The 26,747-nt window shown below is 38.4% G+C and overlaps 1 protein-coding gene across 3 annotated transcripts in view; it reads right to left on the bottom strand.

The window, feature by feature from the left end:
* The window catches only part of SPATA6 (spermatogenesis associated 6), a 143,401-nt gene that overhangs the window by 81,309 nt on the left and 35,345 nt on the right, over positions 1-26,747 (bottom strand). For all 3 annotated transcript variants that reach the window (XM_047873115.1, XM_047873116.1, XM_047873113.1), the window contains exons 4-5: positions 10,461-10,502; positions 9,303-9,427 (exon numbers count right to left, since the gene is read on the bottom strand). In XM_047873115.1, coding sequence (XP_047729071.1) covers positions 9,303-9,427; positions 10,461-10,502 — 167 coding nt within the window. The remainder of the gene's footprint in view (positions 1-9,302; positions 9,428-10,460; positions 10,503-26,747) is intronic.

Here is a 26,747-nt window from a genome sequence, read left to right as displayed (position 1 = left end):
TATGCCCAGTGCAACTTCATTCTAATGTAGAAGTCAGATATTCGTCCTCTACAAACCCAGCCTTTGACCTACTAACTTGAGAATTTCGAACATCACACATTACAGAAAAGGTAAATATGAGTTGCCTGACAATTAACCAAATGATTGTTTTTCTGCAATCCTCTTTTATTAATGATGCCCACCATGCCTATTTACTAGTTATCTATTGCTACACAGCATATTACTTAGTAGTTTATAACGAATGTATGTGCTTATTATTTCACATACTTTCTATGGGTCAGGAATCTGGCAGAAGCTGAACTGGGTGGTTCTTGGCTCAAAATCTCTCATGAGATTGCAGTCAAGATGTTTGGGCTGCCATTATCTGAAGGTTTACTGGGGGCAAGAGGATCTGCTTCCTAAGAAGGCTCATTCACACAGCTGTTGGCTGGAGGCCTCAGTTCTTTTCTAGTTTTTAGCAAGAGGACTCAGCTCCTCAACACATAAACATCCTGAGTGTCTTCATGACATGGCAGCTAAGTTCTCCCAAAGCAAAGCAAGGAGAAAGCCACAATTGTTATTATGACTTACTCATCTAAGTCTAACACTGTCACATCTATCTCATTGTATTCATTACAGCCCTGAAGTACAGCCCACACTCAAGGACAAAGGAGTTAGACTTCCTTTTCAGCGGAGGAATATCAAACATTTGTGGACATATTTTATTTCATTTTTTAAAAAATTTTTAAATGTTGGTTTATTTTTGAGAAAGAGAGAGAGACAGAGCGAGCGGGGAAGGAGCAGAGAGAGGAGACACAGAGTCAGAAGCAGGCTCCAGGCTCTCAGCTATCAGCATGGAGCACGACACAGGGCTCAAACTCACAAATGGTGAGATCACGACCTGAGCCAAAGTCAGACACTTAACCAACTGAGCCACCCAGGCGCCCCTTATTTCATTTTTAATGTTTTTATTTATTTTTGAGAGAAAGAGAGACAGAGTGTGAGCAGGGGAGGGACACAGAGGGAGGGAGACACAGAATCTGAAGCAGGATCCAGGCTCTGAGCTATCAGCACAGAGCAGGACGCGGGGCTCAAACCCACAAACCATGAGATCATGACCTGAACCGAAGTCAGATGCCACCCAGGTGCCCCATGGTGGACTTATTTTAAAACCACCAGTCTACCCTCTGACCACAAGTTACTTAGACTCCTTTCATGTGTAATCTAAACTCATGCCCTATAAAGAAAAAAGAAAAAAAGAAAAGGGAAAGAAAGAAAGCAAAGCAAAGCAAAGTCTCATCCTTTTACAACTTCAGCTTGAAATCCAGGATGTTGGCATCTAAGTCAAGTCCTTATTCAACCTCCACAGATGTGGTTCTTTAAGAGCAGTTCTGACAATACAGTCCCTCACAGTTGGAAGACTTGTGAACCAAAGAGACAAGATGTCTGCCCCACATATACCCAAAATACACATGTACAGCAGGCATAGGATAACCACTACAGATATTCTTATTCACAAAAGGAGAAAACAAGAGGCAAACAGGAATCACTGGTCCATTGAAATTCTAAAATCCAGCCAGGAAAATGTTAGAAGTTCCTTGATTAGAAGTTTAGCCCTGTTCCTGATCAGAAATAACTATTCTCTGGGCTCCTCTGGGCTCTTGCTTCCATCCTCTAAATTAGCATTCCTTCTCAATGAGAGGTAGACCATATGTTAGAGCTGCACAGTGTTCTGAGTGTGAGTCCTGTCAACAGAATTCTGGGGGTCCAATTTTCATTTTGTGAGGTCTCTCTGCATTTCAGACCAAGCTGGCGGTATTTCCAACAATATAATGCTCTTTATTTTTTTTTAAATTTTTTAACATTTATTTATTTTTGAGACAGAGAGAGAGAGAGAGAGAGAGCATGAACAGGGGAGGGTCAGAGAAAGAGGGAGACACAGAATCCGAAACAGGCTCCAGGCTCTGAGCTATCAGCAAAGAGCCCGACGCGGGGCTCGAACCCACGGACCGCGAGATCATGACCTGAGCCGGAGCTGGACGCTTAACCGACTGAGCCACCCAGGCACCCCAATATAATGCTCTTTAAAAACATGTGTGGTTCTCCTATGAATCTTATTGCAGTTCACTCCATTAGACCAAAGCTGTACACTTCTCTCCACTGGGCTTCTGCTGAGACTGCCCTTACGCATCTTCAAAAAAACCTGATATTCGATTAAATTATTTTCTAAGACAACATCTTGGATCTTTCTGAGATTTTAATGAAGGATTATATAGTCACACCCTAGGTTTCACCATCAGACCACAATTTCCCAAAAGTGCCTGGAATGATTTTTGCTCAGAAGTCAACCCTTAATTTTAGCATTATCTGCCATTGGGAAAAGTGGGGAATCTTCAGAAACAGTAAGTTCCAACTCCTTTTTGCTAAACAGCCTTTCCTTTTGCTTATCTCTCTCCTGTCATACTTTGCTATAAAGCAGCAAGAGAAAACCAAGCAGACCCTCTAACAATCTATCTGAAAGTCTTAGACCACTCATTTCCTTAAATATTTCTCTACATTACTGCAGATGACTATATGGCTAAATTTTCTGCCATTACATCACAAAGATTCCTCTTTTTATTTATTATTTATTTTTAATTTTTTTAATGTTTATTTATTTTTGAGAGAGAGAGTATGAGCAGGGCAGGGGCAGAGAGAAAGAGTGAGACACAGTATCTGAAGCAGGCTCCAGGCTCCAAGCTTTCAGCACAGAGCCTGATGCGGGGCTCAAACTCAAGAACGGTGAGATAATGACCTGAGCCAAAGTCAGATGCTTAGCCAACAGCCACCCAGATGCCCCAATAAAGATTCCTTTTAACCCTAATTCCAATAACATTTACCTTACTTTCTGCAAACACGCATCTGACAGTTTCTTCAAGACCTTTCAAGCTTTTACAAACATTCTAGCAAAGCCTTCCCAGCTTCTGCCCTCTCTGTACAGTTGCTTCAGTATCTTCACACATGGCAGTTGGCTTAGCCCAAAGTAAGCGATACAAGGGTGAGTGCAAGAAGAAAGCCACAATGCATTTAAAGACCTGGTCTCCAAGGTCCAATACTGTCACTTCACCACATTTTATCTGTTAGAGTCACTAAGTATAGTCTGTAGAATTAGCTCCACCTTTGGAAGAGAGAAGTATCAAATCATTTGTGGATGTATTTTATAACTACCATAGCCTGGATTGCAACTTATCACTTTACCCTTCCCCATATATTGCTGGTCACATAGTAAATACTCAGTGTTTTAGCCATTATTTTCACTGAGCATTCAAAACCATTGTGTATCAGCTGGGGTTCTCTGGGAAAACAGAACTAATAGGAGAGGGAGGGAGAGAAAGAGAGAGAGAGCGCGCAAGATTTATTTTAAGGAATTGCTCATGCAATTATGAGAGTGGCAAGTCCAAAATCCAGAGGGCAATCCAGAGGCTAGCAACTCAGACAAAAGTTGATATCACAGTCTTGTGTGTGAAATCTGTATGCAAGCTAGCCGGGTAAAATTTAGGTTGTATCTCTACATTATAGTTTTGAGGCAGAATCCCTTATTGTTTGGGAAACCTTAGGTTTTGCTCTTCAGGCCTTCAACTAATTGGATGAGATCCACCTACATTGTCAATGGTAATCTCCTATACTTAAAGTCAACTGTTTGTAAACATTAATTACATCTACAAAATACTTTCACAGTAACATCTAGACTAGAGTTTGACGAAACAACTGGGCACCATAACCTAACCAAGTTGATGCCTAAAATTAATCATCACTCCATCTCAAATGTCAGTTCCTCTATGATGTCTATAAGATGTAATTCATTCATTCAATTCAATCAAGAGGCATTTGAGTACCTATTCCATGCAAAGTACTGTGTGAACACTTAAATTTAAAGAAGAGAAAGCCACAGATCCTGTTTCTATGGAGTTCACAGTCTAAAGGAGACTATCATCAACATCACCACTGTCATGATCTCCACAGCCATCATCATATCACTAACATTTATTGAGTGTTCTCTGTGCCAGGTACTGCTACAACCATTTACAAGGTTTCATTAATCCACCCAACAGCCTTATGATATCTTAATATTATAGTGCTTTGCTCAAATTTAGTCAGGTAGTCTGTGAGAGTGCCAGGATTTAATCTCAGATGTGATTGAATTCTTGCCACAGCAATGGGTTCAGGAAGACAGCCTAAGACTCAGACAGATGTCATAAGAATTCTGAGGAAGGGTACACTGTTGTCTGCCAGGACAACAAACTACTGATTGGAGTGTTTTATCCATTCACATTTAAAAACACTGGATACGACTAGATTTATATCTGCCGTTTTGCTGTTCAGTTTATACACATACCATGTATCTTTTGATTCTTCCATTCATTCTAGGGGTCTCACCTGTATATACATAGCTTAGTGGTCATCCTATGAACCTGTAAGGGTTCCACTCTGTTGATTATCTGTGTGTGGCTTGGGGAATACATTCAAAGACACAGCCAGATCTGTAGTTTCTACCGAGTTTCACTTTTTGCTGGGCTCGCACTGTCTCTCATAGTTTCACAGTCAGCCAGGAATGAGTGGAGAGCTGACCTCAGCCCTCCCTTACTTCTCTGTGAAATTGCTCCCTTACTTCTGTGAACCTTCTGGCAGATAGCTGCTCAATCTAACTGGAACAGCCTTCGGCCTATCAAAACTATGTGGTTTCTTCATCCATTTGCATCCAAATCCACCACATTTAGTTGGTGAAGACACACTGTTTGCCCTTAGGATTCTGACACCAATTCCCATGTGTGGGTTTTCCAACATCAGCAAGCAATTCTCTGTGACACCAGACAGGGGTCCTATAATTTAACTCAGTTCTAACACTACATGGGGATAGTATCAGATCCCACAGGTTAAGGATCAGTCCTACGAGACTGTACCCACCCCACTTCAGATGTCATCCCAACTCTCGGTTGTCGCCTGTGTTTCTGACCAATCAGCTATAATTTGGAGGTCTCCATGCCCTTCTCCCCTGGTTCAATTAATTGGCTAGAGAGGCTCACAAAACCCAGGAAAATAGTTTACTGGTTACCAATTTATTATAATTGAATATGATAAAGGATACAGCTGAACATCCAGATGGAAGAGATTCATAGAGCAAAGTAGGTGGGAAGGGACATGGAGCTCCCATGCCCTCTCTAGGCACACAACTCTCGCAGCACCTGCCTCAGACGTTCACCTAAGAGCTCTCTAAACCAAACCCCTATGGGGTTTTGTGGCGGCTTCAGTACTATATCCACAATTGATTAATTACTGGCCATTGGTGTTTTAATGCAATCTCCAGCCTCATATACCCTCCCCACAGGTCAGGGTGCTGAAAGTTCCAACCCTCTAACACATGTTTGTTCTCCCTGGCAATTAACCCTCATCCTTAGGCTATCTAGGGGCCTTTCAAAAGTTACCTCAAAAACATAACAAAACAAGTAAAACACCTTTATTGCTCCTACCACTTAGAAAATTCCAAGGGTTTTGGAAGTTCTGTGCCAGAAAAAGGATAAAACCAAATATATATTTCTTAGATCAATGAAACAGAACAGAGAACCCAGAAATGGACCCACAAATGTATGGCCAACTAATCTTTCACCAAACAGGAAAGAATATCCAATGGAATAAAGACAGTCTCTTTAGCAAGTGGTGTTGGGAAAACTGTACAGCAACATGCAGAAAAATGAACCTGGACCACTTTCTTACACCATACAAAAATAAACTCAAAATAGATGAAAGACCTAAATGTAAGACAGGAAGTCATCAAAATTCTAGAGGATAAAGTAGGTTAACAACCTCTCTGACCTCGTCCATAGAAACTTCTTACTTGACATGTCTCCAGAAGCAAGGGAAACAAAAACAAAAAATGAACTATTGGGACCATCATCTGGACAGTGAAGGAAACAACCACAAAACTAAAAGGCAACCAACAGAATGGGAGAAGATATTTGCAAATGACATTTCAGATAAAGGGTTAGTATCCAATATCTATAAAGAATGTATCAAACTCAACACCCCAAAAATAAATAATCCAGTGAAGAAATGGGCAAAAGACAAGAATAGACACTTTTCCAAAGAAGACATCCAGATGGCCAACCGACACATGAAAAAATACGCAACATCACTCATCATCAGGGAAATACAAATTAAAACCACAATGAGGTATCACCTCATACCAGTTAGAATGGCTAAAATTAACAACTCAGGCAACAACAGATGCTGGCGAGGATGCGGAGAAAGAGGATCTCTTTTGCACTGCCAGTGGGAATGCAAACTAGTGCAGCCACTCTGGAAAACAGTATGGAGGTTCCTCAAAAAGTTAAAAATAGAACTACCCTACGACCCAGCAACTGCACTACTAGGTACTTATCCAAGGGATACAGGTGTGCTGTTTCAAAGGGGCACATGTACCCCAATGTTTATAGCAGCGCTATTGACAATAGCCAAAATATGGAAAGAGCCCAAATGTCCATCGACAGATGAATGGATAAAGAAGATGTGTTATAAAAAAAAAAAAAGAAGATGTGGTATGTATATATACAATGGAGTATTACTCAGCAATCAAAAAGAATGAAATCTTGCCATTTGCAACTATGTGGATGGAACGAGAGGGTATTATGCTAAGCGAAATAAGTCAGAGAAAGACAAATATCATATGACTTCACTCATATGAGGAATTTGAAATACAAAACAGATGAACATAAGGGAAGGGAAGCAAAAATAATATAAAAGCAAGGAGAGGGACAAAACATAAGAGACTCTTTTTTTAATTTTTTTTTTCTTTCAACGTTTTTATTTATTTTTGGGACAGAGAGAGACAGAGCATGAACGGGGGAGGGGCAGAGAGAGAGGGAGACACAAAATCGGAAACAGGCTCCAGGCTCTGAGCCATCAGCCCAGAGCCTGACGCGGAGCTCGAACTCACGGACCGCGAGATCGTGACCTGGCTGAAGTCGGACGCTTAACCGACTGCGCCACCCAGGCGCCCCAAGAGACTCTTAAATATGGAGAACAAACAGAGGGTTACTGGAGGGGTTTGGGGGGGCAATGTGCTAAATGGGTAAGGGGCATTATGGAGGACACTTATTGGGAAGAGCACTGGGTGTTATACATAGGGAGGAATCACTGGAATCTACTCCTGAAATCATTATTGCACTATATGCTAACTGACTTGGATGTAAATTAAAAATAAATAAATATTTTTTAAAAATTACAATATCACAGTCTTACTGCCCAAACCTGATTCCGACCCCTCTGGCAGCAGAGCTGTTGATTTTTCTGCCCAACCCCAGGATGGTGAAGCTACAATTTCTCACTGGCCAAGTAGGGTATGGAAGCTGTCTCAGGCAAGAAGGCCACATGTTCCTGCCATTTTTATCCAAATCTTTGGCCATTATTTAAGTATAAACACTTAATCTGTCTTTTTTTTTTAATTCCAGTTAGTTAACATACAGTGTAATATTAATTTCAGGTGTACAATACAGTGATTCAACACTTGCTTATAACCTTAAACAGGCTTAATCTGTCTTAATTGCCAGTTTTCAGTGTCCTAAAACTGGTGCTTATGACAATTTTGTCCAGTTTTATACTTATTTTGTATGGAGAGAGGAATAGTCAACCTCTTCACACCACCATTACCAGAAGTAATTATATGTATGTGTATATATGTGTGTGTGTGTGTGTGTGTGTGTGTGTGTGTGTGTGTGTGTGTGTATTTTTTGTCTTAGTAATCCAACATCTGAATGTATGTAAAAGTAACCCAAAGTAAATGAAGAAGATACCTATTAACGGTCCATACTTTTATGTTTATATTGTCAATTTGGTATAATATAGCCTTTTAAATTTCTTTCAAAACACCATAATTTTTTAAAAATGTTTATTTACCTTTGAGAGAGAGAAAGACAGAGCATGCATAGGGGAGGGGCAGAGAGAGAGGGAGACAGAATCTGAGGCAGGCTCCAGACTGCATGCTGTCAGCACAGAGCCTGACATGGGGCTTGAACTCACCAACCATGAGATAATGACCTGAGCTGAAGTCAGATGTTTAACCAACTGAGCCACCCAGGTGCCCTCAAAACACCATAATGTTAAAATCAGATTTTTTTTTTCATTGCAGGCTTCCATACATTTGCTGAAACACTCTTTGAAGGTTTTTATAATAGAAGATAGCTAACTGACACTGAAAATATCTCAAAGGAAGTATATTTTCATAGATTTACTAGTCAACTTTTACACTTCCAGCAAGCTGAAGTTGCTATTTCCAAGGACAGAGCATATCATAAATCTAGACCTACAGGGAAAACTATTTAATTCACCATATTGGCTCATATATCACCCCATTTCCCTTACTCAAACAACTTAAACATTTTATAAAATTAGTAAAAAAATGTTTGCCCAAATTATTTGAACCTATACATCTTTTGCTTTTTTCTTCTTTGAAATAGCAGGGTCTTCTCTCAGCTTCTCTAAGTGGAAGACATTTTCAGGGATAAAAATATGTGTAAATCACCCAACAAAAGTTGAACGGAGTTGGAGGAAAGGATGGAAGAATTGGCTATCACATTGTAGCTTTCACATTTAGTTATATGAATATATATTTCCATGACATGAACATACAACAATCTATCCAAACTCCTACTAATGAACATTTAAATTATTGCAATTTTTCACTATTATGAACCATGCTATCAGTGAACACCCCTAGAAAAATCTCTTAGTATACCAGACAGAATACATCCCCCAGGTACACACCTAGAAGGCAACAGGCTATGAGAATCTTTGCCTTTATTAGATGATTCTGAACTGTGGTAGTTTTCACACTTCTGATAGTGTCAGATTTTATTAAATTTTACCAATCTTATGGCTACAAAAATGAAATCATACGGTTTTTTTCATTTGGATTTCCCCATATGCTGATGAGATTCAGCACCTTTTCAAATGTTTATTGGTCATTCTTCTGAGGGAATAATAAAGAAAGAGAAAAGAGAGATAGGGAATGTGGGGAGGCAGGACGCAGGTGGCAGAAGGAAAAAAGAGAAATCTGAATAATACAAGGCAAAATAACACTTGTTAATTCTAGATGAAAGATGCATAGGTTCTGTTATATCATTTTCATTCAGATTTATGTTTAAAATAACATCATAATTTCATTAAAAATTATGTTTTGAACCAAATTAAACTTTGAATCAGTTCTTCACATTTCAGGTATTAAAGGCTATATGGTGCTTTTAACAGTGATCCCATATCACAAATTGATTCCGAAAATAGTAAGCACTTACTCGAAGGCCAGAAATCCTCCTCATGGTAACCTGGCGGTTTGAATCATGGTGTCCAGAAATTTGGTTTGGACCCGGGAACATGAAATCTCGTGTATTTTCATCATATGTAGACAGTGTTTCACCCACTACAAAAAAGATATACTATGACTCAAACTATAACAAAATATTCTATTCAGAAGCAAAATCATCAGGTACAAAAATATATAGTGCCTGATGCTTTACTGAAATATCTGCTTCATGTCATGTTTGTTTGTTTTCCTATGAAAGGAAAATTTAAAGCAAGTTATGTTAAATGGATTCCTTATTCAGAAATGTAGTACATAATGACATTCTCCTTTCCCTTTATAGAAGGGAGATGTTCATGTAAATTTTATGAGTACCTACATGTTTCTAGAGAAAAAAAGTCCTTGTAAACCTATCAAATTGGTATGACATTTATACAAACCTGAAACTTAATTACTATCTCCACAAATTTTTTCTACCTTCCATTCCTTTCTACCTGACATTATAAGACATTACGGTACATGTTGGGAAAAAATGTAGACATTCTCTAGAATTTATGGTTACCTGAATTATGTATATATGTAATATTCAAAATATTTAAGATTACTAATTTTCAATAACATATAGTTCTCCATTTTTCACATAAAATAATTATTTAAGGTAGATTTTTCCTATAATCATAGAAGTAAATAACAAAAATCAAGCCAGTCTCCATATTTTAATTCTACCTATCCCAGAGATTTGTAGTATTTACTAAACAGTTAAGGTTTTATTCCCCTCCATTCCTAGTAACAGTCAACACACAAAAAAAGGATAATTACTTTATCAACAAAAAAATAGAGTTTGGGAAAAATCACAAAAACTCAGAAGTCAGTTTTTATGAATGTCCCAAAATATGCTAGAATGATAGCATGTAATTTTCCATTTTCCATTATTACTATTTATTCAATCTTAGAACAATATGTTCAAATACTATTTATGTCAATCTTTCTGAATATATTATTTTCATCTATTGACATTTTACATTTATGGACCAATACTAGAAACTCAACATTGTTCTTAATTTGGGAAGGAGGGGAAAAGATGGTATTTTTAAGAAGCATTCTTTTAAATGGGTTTGCACATCAATTACCTTATCAAAATATAATACAGTACCTGGTGGAACTAGTTGAATCAACTCAAACAATGCAGTATCATCTGAAAGTTTAAAGAAAAATTTCCTTAGACAAATTAATAATAAACAAAAATTAGTTACTCTAATCACAAGTCTCTAAAAGTCATGTATATGTATACATATGTATATATATGTGTGTGTGTGTATATATATATATATGTATACATATATTTTGGTTGCCATATCTCTTAGGGCTTTACTATTCTATAGTGGAGATTAACCCTTCAACCTCTCTGGAGTTTTTCTGATTTTTTTTAATTTTATTTTTTTAGAGCAGTTTTGGGTTTACAACAAAACTAGAGAGGGAAGTACAGAGATTTCCCATATATCTCTGTCCCCACACATGCACAGCCTCCCTACTATCAACCTCACTCACAGGAATGGCACGTTTTTGTTTTTGTTTTTTTTTACCAAGGATAAACCCCCATAGTTCCATCATAATCACCCAAAGTCCATAGTTTACCTTAGGGTTCAGTCTTGGTGATGTATATACTCTGTGGGTTTGGACAAATGTATAATGACATATTCCATCGTTATAGTATCACCCATAGTATTTTCACTTCCCTGATTTCCCTCTGTGCTCTTGCCTATTCATCTCTCTGTTCCACTTCAATTTGCCTCCACAAGCAACCACTGATCTTTTCATTGTCTCCAGTTTTGCCTTTTCCAGAATGTCATGTAGTTAGAATCATATAGCGTTCAGGTTTTTCCCATTGGCTTCTTTCACTCAGTAACACACATTTCAGGGTCCTTCATGTTATTGAAGGCTTGAGAGCTCATTTCTTTTTCTTAAATGTTTATTTATTTTTTTTTGGTCGGGGTGGGGGAGGTGGCACAGAGAGAGAAGGAGACAATCCCAAGCAGGTTCCGTGATCTCAGCACAGAGTCCAATGCAGGGCTCAAACTTACACACTGTGAGATCATGACTTGAGCCGAAATCTAGAATGGGACACTTAACCAACTGAGCTACCCAGGTACCCTGATAGCTCATTTCTTTTAAGTGTTGAATAATATTCATTGTCTGGATATACCACACTTTATTTATCCATTCATCTACTAAGGGGCATCTTGGTTGCTTCCAAGTTTTGACAGTTATAAAAAAAGGCTTCTATAAACAAGCTTTGGAGAAAGGAGTTCAGGTGGTGGAGGAGCAGGGAGACCTTCAGCTTGTCTCGTCCCTCAAATAAAGCAAGTTATCAAATAACTCTGAACACCCAAGAAATCAATCAGAGGTCTGAGAGAACAAAAAGAGCAAATCGACAGGTAGAAAAATGACCACCTTCTGGAAGGAGAGAGTTTACTTGGGGGAGACATAGCTGTGGGTACAGAGGCTGTGAGGGAGCCTGCTTACAGAAGCTACTGCAAAGTATTATAAGCAGCAGAGTACAAAATCTGAACTTTAGAAGTCCACCACCATGTGGGATGTGCCTGGATTAAAGGTGCTCAGGTGGCAAACCAGGGCAGAATCCCAGAAGTGACAGCATGGTCTGAGGATCCACTGGGTCACAAGAAAGACGGGTCAGGCCAACCTGCTGCACTGTTCCCAAGCATAGGAGTGGGGACTCGGGCTGAGGGCAGTGAGCTAAGGCAGGGTGCTGGCTTTCTGCTCTGTTTTGACATAAACTCTGAACCACTGTGGGGTCTGTGACTGCTTTCCTCACACTGGCTGGCAAAGGGCAAAAGCATAGCAAGATGCTCCCCCAGGGGAACAGCTTGGGTCCCTGTGCAGGATTCCCTAAAATTCGTGTAGTTTTGAAACTTAGTCGTGTGCCTGAGATAAAAAAGCTCAGATCAGGCAGGGTGAACGCATGGTTCTCACGAAAACCAGGTACACAAAAGGGGTGACTACTCTTCTGTGAGGGTTTGTTGAAGAGTGGGCGGTGTGAACTTTCAGCTCCAGGGCTAGGGAGCTGTGCATCCTGTCCATCTGAACTGAAAGCCTTCAGGGAGCAAAACAGCACCACCTAGTGGAGGATGGAGCCACGTACACAAAGCACAACCCCCTCCTTTTCACCTCGTCCCGGCCCATTTTCACTGAAACAAGTCAGCCTGAAAATCAGCACAGAAGGTCGGTCCCCCAGAAGACCAGCACGAACAACTCAACACCAAGTCTATTGATCATAGAATGTTGCAAAGCTTCAGCTCTAGGGGAAACAGGATCTAACTTCCTTTTTACTTTCATCCCCTTTTATTATTATTTATTTTCTCAAGTATCTTCTTAGTTTTTCTCAAGTTCTTTTTTCTGTTATCTATTTTCTCTATTCTATTCTATTTTATATTACTTATACTTTTGGATCTAGATTATTTTTTTTTAATATTTATTTATTTTTGAGAGAGAGAGAGACAGAGCACGAGAGGGAGAAGGGCAAAGAGAGAGGGAGACACAAAATTCGAAGCAGGCTCCAGGCTCTGAGCTGTCATCACAGAGCCTGATGCGGCGCTCAAACCTAACCCATGGACCATGAGATCGTGACCTGAACTGAAGTCAGACACTTAACCAACTGAGCCACCCAGGCACCCCTAGATCTAGATTCTTTTAACAAGCAAAACAAAACACACCATGGATCTAGTTTTTTGGTTTTGGTTTTTGTTTTTTTGTCTTGGTTTTTTTTTTCTTTCTTCTATTCTTTTCTGGACAAAATGATGACACAGAAAAATTCACTCCAAAAGAAAGAACAGGAAGTAGAACTCACAGCCAGGATTTAATCAGTACAGATATAAGTAAGATTTCTGAACTAGAATTTAAAACAATGATTATGAGAAATAAATAAATAAATAATAAATAAGTAAAACAATGATTATGAGGATACTAGCTGAGCTTGAAAAAAGCATAAAGACACCAGAGAATCCCTTTCTGCAGAGATGAAAGAACTAAAATCTAGTCAGGCTAAAATAAAAAATGGTCAAACCAAGATGCAAACCCAAATGAAGGCCATAAAAATGAGGATGGACGAAGCAGAGGAGCAGAGTAATATAGAAGGTAAAATTATGGAAAATAATGAAGATGAAAAGAGGGAAAGAAAAGTAATGGATCACAAAGGTATACTCAGGGAATTCAGCAACTTAGTAAAATGTGACAAAATTCATACAGAAGGAATCCCAGAACATGAAGAGAGAGAAAAGGTGGCAGAAGGTTTATTCATAAAAATTATAGCTGAAGATTTCCCTAATCTGAGGAAAGACACAGACATCAAAATCCAAAAAGCACAGGGAACTCCCATTAAATTCCACAAAAGCCAACCATTGCCAAGGCATACAGTCAAATTCACAAAATACACAGACAAGGAAAGAATCCCAAAAGGAGCAAGGGAAAAAAGTCCATAACCTATAAGGGAAGAAAAATCAGGTTCACAGCAGATCTATCTACAGAAATTTGGCAGGCCAGAAAGGAGTGGCAGGATATATTCAACGTGCTGAATTGGAAAAATATGCAGCCAAAAATTCTTTATCCGGCAAGGCTGTCATTCAGAATAGGAGAGATAAAGAGTTTCCCAGACAAACAAAAACTAGAGGTTTGTGACCACTAAACCAACGCAGCAAGAAATTTTAAGGGGGACTCTTTGAGTGGAGGAAAAAGACCAAAAGCAACAAAGATAAGAAAAGACCAGGGGCGCCTGGGTGGCTCAGTCAGTTAAGTGTCCTACTTCGGCTCAGGTCATGATATCATGGTCCGTGAGTTCAAGCCCCACGTCGAGCTCTGTGTTGACAGCTCAGAGCCTGGAGCCTGCTTCAGATTCTGTGTCTCCCTCTCTCTCTGACTTCCCCCGTTCATGCTCTGTCTCTCTCTGTCTCAAAAATCAATAAACATTAAAAAATATTAAAAAAGAGAAGACCAGAGAATGCCACCAGAAACGCCAATTCTATAGGTAACACAATGGCACTAAATTCATACCTTTCCATAATCACTTTGAATGTAAAAGTTCTAAGTCAAAAGACCTAGGGTAACAGAATGGATAAAAACACAAGATCCATATATGTGTGTGTGTGTGTATACATACATATATATTCCCCCTAAGCAGAAAACCAACAAGGAAATGATGTCTTTGAATGGCACACTGGACCAGACAGACTTAACATATATTTGGAACGTTCCATCCTAGGGGCATGTGGGTGGCTCAGTCAGTTAAGCATCTGACTCTTGATTTCAGCTCAGGCCATGATCTCATAGTTCATGGTATCAAGCCCTGTATCAGGCTCGGTGCTGACAGCATGGAGCCTAGCAGGCTCCTAGCAGGGATTCTCTCTCACCATCTCTACCCCTCCCCCATTCATATTCTCTCTCTCTCTCTCCCTCTCTCTCTCTCTCTCAAAATAAATAAATAAACTTAAAAAAATAAAGAACATTCCATCCTAAAGAAGCAGAATACATATTATTTTCTAGTGCCCATGGAACATTCTCCAGAATAGATCACATTCTGGGTCAGAAATCAGCCCTCAACAAGTACAAAAAGATTGAGATCGTACCATGCATATTTTCAGATCACAACACTATGAAACTTGAAATCTACCACAAGAAAAAAATTGGAAAGCCCTCAAATACATGATGGTTAAAGAACATCTTATTAAACAATGAACAGGTTAACCAGGAAATTAAAGAAGAAATAAAGAAATATATGGAAGCAAACAAAAATGAAAACATGACAGTCCAAAACCTTTGGAATACAGCACAGGCAGTCCTAAGAGGGAAGTATATTGCAATTTAGGCCTATCTCAAGAAGCAAGAAAGGTCTCAAATATACAACCTAACCTTTTACCTAAAGGAGCTAGAAAAGGAACAGCAAATAAAGCCCTAGTCAGCAGAAGAAGGGAACTAATAAAGATTAGAGCAAAAATAAATGATATGGAGAGCCTTTCCCCTACAGTGAGGAATGAGACAAAGATGTCCACTCTCATGATTACTATTTAACACAGTACTGAAGTCTTAGCCTCAGCAATCAGACAACAAAAAGAAATGAACAGCATCCAAATTGGCAAGGAAGAAGTCAAATTTTCACTATCTGAAGAAAACATAATATTCTGTGTAGAAACCTGAGCAATTCCTATCAAAATAACACCAGCATTCTTCACAGAGCTAGAACAAACAAACCTAAAATTTGCATGGAACCAGAAAAGCCCCTGAATAGCCAAAGTAATCTTGAAAAAGAAAACCAAAGCATCACAATCCTGGACTTCAAGTTGTAATTATCAAGACAGTATGGCACTGGCACAAAAACAGACACGCATATCAATGGAACAGAACAGACAACCCAGAAATGGACCCACAAACGTATGGCCAACTAATCTTTGACAAAGCAGGAAAGAATATCCAGTGGAATAAAGACAATCTCTTCAGCAAGTGGTCCTGGGAAAACTGGACAGCGACATGCAGAAAAATGAACCTGGACCACTTTCTTATACCATACACAAAAATAAACTCAAAATGGAAGAAAGACCTAAATGTAAGACAGGAAGCCATGAAAATCCTAGAGGGGAAAACAGGCAAAAACCTCTTTGACCTTGGCCACAGCAACCTCTTACTCAACACGTCTCTGGAGGCAAGGGAAACACAAGCAAAAATGAACTATTGGGACCTCATCAAAATTAAAAGCTTCTGCACAGCAAAGGAAACAATCAGCAAAACTAAAAGCCAACCAACAGAATTGGAGAAGATCTTTGCAAATGACATATCAAATAAAGGGTTAGGATCCAAAATCTATAAAGAACGTATCAAACTCAATACCCAAAACACAAATAATCCAGTGAAGGAATGGGCAAAAGACATGAACAGGCACTTTTCCAAAGAAGACGTCCCAATGGCTAACAGACACATGAAAAAATGCTCAACATCACTCAGCATCAGAGAAATACAAATGAAAACCACAATGAGGTATCACCTCACACCTGTCACAATGGCTAACGTTAACAACTCAGGCAACAACAGATGTGGGCGAGGATGCAGAGAAAGAGGATCTCTTTTGCACTGCTGGTGGGAATGCAAACTAGTGCAGCCACTCTGGAAAACAGTATGGAGGTTCCTCAAAAAGTTAAAAATTGAACTACCCTACGACCCAGCAATTGCACTACTAGGTATTTATCCAAGGGATACAGGTGTGCTGTTTTGAAGGGGAACATGCACCCCAATGTTTATAGCAGTGCTATTGACAATAGCCAAAGTATGGAAAGAGCTCAAATGTCCATCGACAGATGAATGGATAAAGAAGATGTGGTATGGTACATATATATAATGGAGTATTACTTGGCAATCAAAAAGAATGAAATCTTGCCATTTGCAACTATGTGGATGGAACTAGAAGGTATTATGCTAAGTGAAATTAGTCAGAGAAAGACAAATATCATATGACTTCACTCATATGAGGAATTTAAAATACAAAATAGATAAATACAAGGGAAGGGAAGCAAAAATAATATAGAAGCAGGGAGGGGAACAAAACATATGAGACTCTTAAATACAGAGAACAGAGGGCTGCTGGAGGGATTGTGGGGGGGTGGGCTAAATGGATGAGGGACATTAGGAATTTATAAATAAAAATAAACATTAAAAATTTTTTTAAATTAAAAATAAATAAAACTAAAAAAAAAAAAAAGGAACCTGAAAGACTCCACCAATAAATTGCCAGAACTGATACATGAATTCAGCAAAGTCGCAGGGAATAAACCAATGCAGATATCTGTTGCATTTTTATACATCAATAATGAAGCAGCAGAAAAAGAAATCAAGGGCTCTATCCCATTTACAATTGCACCAAAAAACATAAAATACCTAGGAATAAACCTAACTAAACAGGTAAAAGATCTGTACTCCGAAAACTAGAGAGCATTTATGAAAGAAATTGAGAGGACTTAAAGAAATGGAAAAGCATTCCATGCACATGGATCAGAAGAACAAACATTGTTAAAATGTCTATATTATCCAAAGCAATCTACATATTCAATACAATCCCTATCAAAATACCACAAGTATTTTTGCAGAGCTAGAACAAACAATCTTAAAATTTGTACGGAATCACAGGAGACCCTGAATAGCCAAAGCAATCCAGAAAAAGTAAAGCAAAGCTAGAGGCATCATGGTTCTAGGCTTCAAGCTATATTACAAAGCTGTAGTCATCAAAACAGTATGGTACTAGCACAAACACAGACACTTAGACAAATGGAACAGAATAGAAAATCCAAAAATGGACCCACAACTATATGGTCAACTAATCTTTGACAAAGCAGCAAAGAATGTCTAGTGGAAAAAAGACAGTCTCTTCCACAAATGGTGTTAGGAGAACTGAACAGCAAAGTGCAGAAGAATGAACCTGGGCCACTTTCTTACACCACACAAAATAAATTCAAAATGGATGAAAGACCTAAATGTGAGACAGGAAACCATCAAAACGTTACAGGAGAAAACAGGTAGAACTCATCATCAGGGAAATACAAATCAAAACCATGATGAGATACCAGCTTACACCTTTCAAAATGGCTAGAATTAACAACACAAGAAACAACAGATGCTGGCAAGGATGCGGAAAAAGGGGAACCCTATTTGCACTGGTGTAGTGCAAACTGATGTAGCCACTCTGGAGAACAGAGTTGAGGTTCCTCAAAAAACTAAAAATAGACCTACCCTATGATCCAACAATTGCACTTCTAAATATTTATTTACCCAAAGGATACAACAACACAGATTCAAAAGGGTACATGCACCACAACATTTACAGCAGCATCAGCAATAGCCTAACTATGGAGAAAGCCCAAATGTCCATCAAATGAATAAAGACATTGTACACACACAAACACACACACAATGTGTGTGTGTATATATATATATATATATATATATATATATATATATATGTACACACATACAGTGAATATTACTCAGCCAACAAAAAGAATAAAATCTTGCCATTTTCAACGATGTGGATGGAGCAAGAATGTATTATGCTAAGCAAAAAAGGTCAATCAGATAAAGACAAATACCATATGATTTCACTCATATGTGGAATTTAAGAAACAAAACAGATGAACAACATTTGGGAAAGGGGGTAAAAAAGAGAAGAAAGGGAAACCAACCAGAAGATACTCCTTTTTTTTCTTTGATTTTTTTTTTTTTTGATAGAAAGAGCACATGTGGTGGGGGAGGGGCAGAGAGAGAGGGAGAGAATCCCAAGCAGGCTCTGTGCTACAGCACAAAGCCCGGGGCAGGACTTGATACAAACCAAAAACACAAGAGACTCTGTTTTTTAATGTTTATCTTACAGACAGAGAGAAAGAGAGCACGCTTATGTGTGTGAAGGACTGGGGGAGGGGCAGAGACAGAGAGGGAGTCACAGAATCTGAAGCAGGTTCCAGGCTCCGAGCTGACAGCACAGAGCCTGACACAAGGCTCGAACTCACGAACCATGAGATCATGACCTGAACCAAAGTGGAACACTTAACTGACTGAGCCACCTAGGTACCCCACCACAAGAGACTTGTGAGAGACTATCTTAAGGATAGAGAACAAATTGAGGTTGGTGGAGGGAGGTGGGTAGGGGACAAGCTAGATGGGTGATGGCTGTTAAAGAGGATACTTATGTGATGAGCACTGGGTGTTGTATAAAGTGACAAATCACTGAATTGTACTCCTGAAACCAATACTGTACTGTATATTAACTGACTAAAATTAAAAACAAACAAACAAAACCTTGTGCAGGCTATTGTGCAGGTTTTTATGTGGACATAAGTTTTCAACTCCTTTGGGTAAATACCAAAAGGAGTAGCTGCTGTATGTTAAGACTGTGTTTAGTTTTGTAATAAACTGCCAGACTGTCTTCTAAATTGCTGTTCATTATGCATTCCCACCAGCAGTATATAAGAAGAGTTCTTGTTGCTCAGTATCCCCACCAACATTTGGTGCTGTCAGTGTTTTGGATTTTGGCCATTCTAGGTTTTTGGTGATAACTTGTTTTAATTTGAATTTCCCCAAAGACATATGATGTGGAGCATATTTCCATATGCTTATTTGCCATCTTTATATCTTCTTTGGTGAAGTATCTGTTAAGGTCTTTGGCTCATTTTTAAATTAATGTTGTTATTTTATTACTGAATTTTAAAAGTCCTTGGGGTGCCTGGGTGGCTCAGTTGGTTGAGCGTCCAACTTTTGGTTTCAGCTCAGGTCATCATCTCACAGTGGGTGGGACTGAGCCCCGCGTCAAGCTCTGCACTGACAGCATGCAGCCTACTTGGCATTTTCTCTCTCCCTCTCTCTTTGCCCGTCTCCCTCACTCTCTCTCTCTCTTTCTCAAAATAAATAAATATTGAAAAAAATGACTGGATACAAGATAAACATTTTTTGGTCACTTTCCTGTATATCAACCACACACACACAGACACACACACACACGAAAAAAAGAAAGAAAAGTGGGTGAAGAGCCTTATTCCCCAAAGTCACATAATATATAACCAGTTAGAAATATAAGAAATGTATGGCAAGTACATACACACATACCCCCAAAACCTTAATATTATACACAAGGAAAACATAAGTTTAAAAAGTCAATATACATTGCATATCTAAGTGGGAAGAATGAATAATGTAAAAATGCCAATTCCCCCAAAATATAATTGAAATTAAATTCAAAGAGATTTATTTTAGACCTGAAACATGATTCTAAGTTCACTTACAAAACGAAACATGTAGGAATATGAATATGTTTATATCAAATGAAAATATGGATTACACAAATCTGTGATAATTAACCATGCAATATCAACCAAATAATAGATACTTAGAATAAACAGACATAACGAAGGGAAAAAGGAATGGGAGACTACACAGAGACAAGATGAGGGTAGAAAGAATATTAATGGGGAACAGACTTCTACTTCAGATAATGACAATATATACCAAGCACACCAATCATCCTACTAGGAACATTTTAAAAATCTGGTCAAATGATTTTTAAAAATCTGCTTGCAGGCACAGAGAAGCAAATAAGACAGTTTAGAATTAGAGTTTAGAATCCTGAAGAAGAAAAAGCCAGGAAGATGAACCAGACATTGGAGCTGTTTTCTCTCTAGGGGCATCTGCTAATTTCAGAAAAGACAAATGAAGGATTGATAAATTTAGCTGAGGTTTTTATGGTCTCACAGACCTAGAAGCAAAATATGACTTCAGGGCCTACCCAGAAGGAGAGATATTCATAAATTCTCCACACTTTAGATAGTCCCCTGAAAGAGCCCGGGAATAGAGATGAACTGTAAATAACCTGGCTTTTACAAGAACTGAAATCTGGCTTCAAATCACCTTAATCTGTAACATTAGACTGACATGATCAAGGATTGCTAGTGTACTAGCAGCCTGGAACAGGCAAATAAAAACAAATAAAACCTATCTGGAGAACGAGGGCATAATTCCATGCCCCCAATTATTTCTGCAATTTTTCGCATAAAATGTTCAATATCCTGAAACAACAAAGAATGGTTACAATTATTTGGGGGGAACTGTTAAGCACTATTAACTAAAGCTAATTATACATGCACTCTATGACCCAGAAATTCCACCACTAAGAATATACCAAGAGAACTGAGTATATACAATTACCAAAAGATACTTATAAAAATATCCATAGTCGTTTTATTCATAATAACCCAAGGCTAAAAACAATCCTCATGAACAGGGAAGTAAATAAATTATAGTATATTCATATAATGGAATACCAAAGAGCAATAAAAAAAGAATGGTTTACTGAGATACAACAACACAGGTGCTTCTGACAGACATGAGCCATACTCAAATGAATACTTATTCTATGATTTAATTTACATGAAGGTCAAGAATAGACAAAAGTAATCAATGTTGATAAAAGTCATAATAGTGATTATCTTGAGGGGAGTATTGACTGGTAGAGACACAAGGAAACCTTTCTGAGCAATGGAAACACTCTATGTCTTGGTGAATGGTGATTACTGATATACACAAAAGTGACTAATCAATGATGAGTACACAGGGTTAAAATTATACGTTAGACACTTTTGACACAAAAAATAGCTAAGACAATTTCCAAAAGAAATAAATCTGGAGGGCTCAAACTACCAGATATAAAAACTGAAGTTACAGTAATTAAGAAAGCATAGTATTTATGCAAGAATGAACAAACGGGGTGCCTGGGTGGCTCAGTCAGTTAAGTGTCCAACTTCAGCTCAGGTCATGATCTCGCAGTTCCTGAGTTCGAGCCCCGTGTCGGGCTCTGTGCTGACAGCTCAGAGCCTGGAGCCTACTTCGGATTCTGTGTCTCCCTCTCTCTCTGCCCCACCCCTGCTTGCACTCTGTCCCTCTCTGTCTCTCAAAAAATGAATAAACGTTAAAAAAAAATTTTTTTAAAAAGAATGGACAAACAGACCCATGACACAGAAGAGAGACTAGAAAAAAATTCACATATATGTAGGCACTTAACTTATGACAAAGTAACATTACAGACTGATTATAATAAGGAAAGTCTTTTCACCAAATAGCAGTGCACACACAGATATACATAAAAAATGAAATTTTATCCTTATTTCATACCATATATAAAAATGAAATCCAGGTGGACCATAAATCTAAATATAAAAATTAAAGAAATAAGGCTTTTAGATTATATAAAAGTGTATCTTCATAACTTGAGGCAGGGAAAGAATTCTTAAACAAGACCAAAATTAGCGCTAAGCATAAATAAAAAGATTAATAAATCAAACTACATTATTAAATTAGACTATATTAAAAATAACTTGCTCATCATAAGCACAAGAACCACTAATAGATGAAAAATGCAAGCCACAGAATGGGAGAAGATATTTGCAACACATATAATTGAGAGTTTGTAACTAGAAAATATAGAAAATTCATACAAATGAATAAGAAAGTAACAACCTGATACAGAATTGAGCAAAAGACAAACATTTCACACCCATTATAAAAAGATGTCCCGAAAGATTGATAAACGTATGAATTCTTAGTCTACTTCATTTGTCTTCAGGGAAAAACCAAATAAAAGCATTATTCACTCATCATAATGATAAAATTTTTAAAAATCCAGCAATCCCAGGAGTTGGGAAGGATGTAGAGAATAAAACTTTCAATGGCAGAATACATATTGGTAGAGCAACACTGGAAACTGTTTGCATTGCCTATTCATGCTGACCCTAAGACTTAGCAATTTCATTTCTATGTATCTACCAAATAGGAATGGGTGCTCATGAGCATCAAGTCATATAATCAGGAATGTTCAGAGCAACATTATTCATAATAGCAAAAACTATAAACAACCTAAATGTCTATCGATGTCCATAAATAACAGAATAAATAAACTGGAGTATAGTTGCATAATGAAATACTACACAGCAATAAGGATGAATGGATTAGTTACTCACAACAACACAAGGCAAATATCTCCAGCAAAATGCTGAAAAAAAAGTCAGGCACAAAAGATTTTGCACAGTATGATTCCATTTATTTAGTGTTCAAAAATGGGCAAAGCTAAATTACAACATTAGACATTAAAAGGGAAATTCTTTTGTGGAACAGAGAGGAAACAGTGATTAGAAGAGGGTATGGGGGGCTTTCTGAAGTTCTAGCAAGGTGTTCTATTTCTTGACCTAGGCTTTAGTTACATAGGTGTTCACACTGATATATTTCAATGAGTATAAACAAATACTTGAGTTAAATGATAGGTTAAATATGCATTAGCTATGGTCACCTTCCGAACTCTCACCAAAAGAACAAATAATTACACACACACACACACACACACACACACACACACACACACTCCCAATGGCAAAACCTGAGAGGAAACAATTTGAACAGAAATGGTAACTTAGTTAACAGGAAAAAGGGTCTTAAGCCAATAGACCGGAAAGCTTAGGAGCAACCCCTTTTGTATTTGAATTCCTAACAGGTTTAGTGATTGGTAGTGCCAGCTACCTCTGCAAATGACAGAAATCAATGGGGCTAAAAGCCAGAGCAGTTGAAAATTTAAGAAGCAGTCAAACCCCAGATCCTCCCTCCAGTTTACACTGCTAGGAAACTGCCTTTCCCCATACCCAGGCAGGTGGTTGGAAGTTCATTCTCTGGAGGAGGTGGGACAGGGAGAAGCAGGGGGGTGGGGGCGGGGGCCGCTGAGAAGGGAGGGAAAAGGAGGAGAAGAAGGAGGTATAGTAATTTTCATCTTTGTCACTGTTGTCCTTGGAATGGAAATAGTAGGTACGGTTGACAGCAGGGGTACTATATGAAAACAGGGAGATTAAGAGTCTGGGCTACATACTGATACTTTACCACAGCTTCTTCTTCCACAAGGTTCTAAAATCAGTAGTAGCCAAGTTTATAACCTCTAGGAGAAAGATGGGACTGATTTTTCTACTGAATATGATCTGCCGAAGTCAAAATACATAAAAAGATGCTGACATCCTAAGCTTTTCAGTAAGATGGCCCAGAGAAACCACCCTACAAAAAAGTCCATACTGACAATTTCTATCCAAGAGGAATCCCCAATAGATTTAGTAATTAGTAGTGCCAGGCACCTCTGGCACATAATTTCTAAAAGCATTTTAGTGTTCTGCTATTAAATATGAACAGATGGGGGCACCTGGGTGGCTCAGTCAGTTAAGTGTCCGACTTCAGCTCAGGTCATGATCTCGCAGTTCGTGACGTCAAGTCCCACGTCGGGCTCTGTGCTAACAGCTTGGAGCCTGGAGCCTGTTTCAGATTCTGTGTCTCCCTCTCTATCTGCCCCTCCTCCACGCGTGCGCGCGCGCCCACACACACACACACACTGTCTCTCAAAAATAAATAAACATTAAAAAAATTTTAAATATGAACAGATGGCCAATAATTTGATGGCATCCTCTAACACGAAAGACAAGCAAAATCACAAAATAGAAAATAAAAGTAGAAACAGCAGAGTTTATCTCCCCAGATCTCCCCTTAAAAACAGACATAGCAATTAAATAGCAAAACCATAAACCTATGGACAACATCTATAATAAAATAAGGGGATAAGATATCCCTACAAACCCCAAAATAAAACATATGGTGACAAACAACTCACAGTCACAAAACCTATGGGTACCAGCATCCACGCAGGAAGAAACAGAAGGAATGAAGGGGCTATCGAATGACCTGGGAAGAGAACTCCAAAACAGCCAACAGTACTCACTAGGAGGCACAGGTCAATTTGAGAAAGGCAGCTGAAACTGGGAGAAGGTCTGCCCATTCCAATAGCAGGTAATTCAAAAGATTTAAGTGAAGTTCCAAAGGTGGTAGTCTGGTGACCTGTAAGAACTATAGAAACTGACCATCCAGGGTTCCCAGGCAGAACAGAGCCCAAGAAACCAGGAAAAACTATAGAGAAGAGAATACAAATTAAACAGGATTTTTAAAAAATAGAAAAGAGAGGGGCGCCTGGGTGGCGCAGTCGGTTAAGCGTCCGACTTCAGCCAGGTCACGATCTCACGGTCCGTGAGTTCGAGCCCCGCGTCGGGCTCTGGGCTGATGGCTCAGAGCCTGGAGCCTGTTTCCGATTCTGTGTCTCCCTCTCTCTCTGCCCCTCCCCCGTTCATGCTCTGTCTCTCTCTGTCCCAAAAATAAATAAACGTTGAAAAAAAAAATTAAAAAAAAAAAATAGAAAAGAGAAACCAGAAAAAAGTAGAATGGAACAAAGGCAGAAAATCCCAGAAGGCAAGCCACCATATACGTATGCTAAACACTATAAAAGGAAGCTCAGTGAGCCTAAAAAGTTTTCTTCAATCATGCTTCCTTCTAAACATTTAGGAAAAAACTAAATTCAATTAATAATGAGCAAAGAGGGGTGCCTGGGTAGCTCAGTTGATTAAGAATCTGACTCTTGGTTTCAGCTCAGGTCATGATCTCAGTTTGTGAGTTACAGCCCAGTGTCAAGCCCTGCACCGACAGATAGAGCCTTCTTAAATTCTCTCTCTCCCTCTCTCTCTGCCCTTCCTCCACTCTCTCTCTGTCTCTCTGTCTCTCTCTCAAAATAAATAAACTTAAAAAAAAAAATAAAGAATGAGTTGGGGCACCTGGGTGGTTCAGTCAGTTAACCATCAGACTTTGGCTCAGGTCATGATCTCACTGTTTGTGGGTTCAAGCCCTATGTCAGGCTCTGAGCTAATAGCTCAGAGCCTGGAGCCTGCTTTGGATTCTCTGTCTCCCTCTCTCTCTGTACCCCTCCCCTGCTCATGGTCTGTCTCTGTCTCTCTCTCTCTCAAAAATAAACTTAAAAAAAATTTTTTAAAAGAATAAGTAAAGAAAAGGTTAAAGGTCAGATGTACACCAGGTTCTTATATAAAAAAATAATAGTGAGAAAAGAAAAAAATTCCTACAATGAAAGTAGCCAAAAAGATATTTCAAAAACAGATCATAATTATAATCTACTACTTGAAAAATTTTAAAGTAATACAAGGTATTGAAGAACTAACTAAATCAAAACAAAATCAGAAACAAAAAAGTGAGATGGGATAACTCAGGAAAGAAGCAGAAATAGGGAAAGTCATTTCAGAAATGAAGATTAAACTAAAACAACAGAAAATACCTTAAAAGAAATAAAAGATTTTTTTTTTAATCAAAAGGAAACCAAAAAATATTTTTAATGAGAGAAAATAACAAATACTAAACAGACAAAAATATCCAACATACAATAATAGCATTATTCAGGAAACTTCACAGGAATGAAAATGGATTAGAAACTACAAATAAGAAACACACACTGTACTTAAGAATAGCAAGTGTCTGGGTGGCTCAGTTGTTAAGCATCTGACTTCAGCTCAGGTCATGATCTCACAGTTTGTGAGTTTGCGCCCCACCTTGGGTAAGCATGAGTCCATCCCTCTTTGGATGAACACAAGCCCCACTTCAGGTAAAAACATGAGCCCTGCTTCTGGAGAGTCCTGCTTTTCACTCCCTCTCTCCCTCTCTCAGCCCCTCCTGGCATTCTCTCTCTCTCTGTCCCTCACTCACTTGTGCCCTCTTTCTCTCAAAAGAAAAAAAAAAAAAAAGAATAAGAAACAACTTCAGGATATATTCTAGTAAAACTACTAGACTTTAAGGATAAATAAAAAATATTTTAGGTATTTAGGCAAAAAAAAAAGACAAGTGAAATAACATTAAACTTTAAGAAAATGATTTAAATATCTGAGGAAGAACTGGGTTAAGTTAAGCAAAAACTAAAATAAACTACAAAACTAAGCAAAGTAAAGAAAATATCAAGTGAAAACAGAATTCTTGCCAAGAAAAGTAACTGTAATAT

Source organism: Prionailurus viverrinus, chromosome C1 (genome assembly GCF_022837055.1).
Source record: "Prionailurus viverrinus isolate Anna chromosome C1, UM_Priviv_1.0, whole genome shotgun sequence".
Classification (NCBI taxonomy): Eukaryota; Metazoa; Chordata; class Mammalia; order Carnivora; family Felidae; genus Prionailurus; species Prionailurus viverrinus.
The sequence above is the reverse complement of the archived record's forward strand: the minus strand, read 5'-3'. Positions and strand labels throughout refer to the sequence as shown.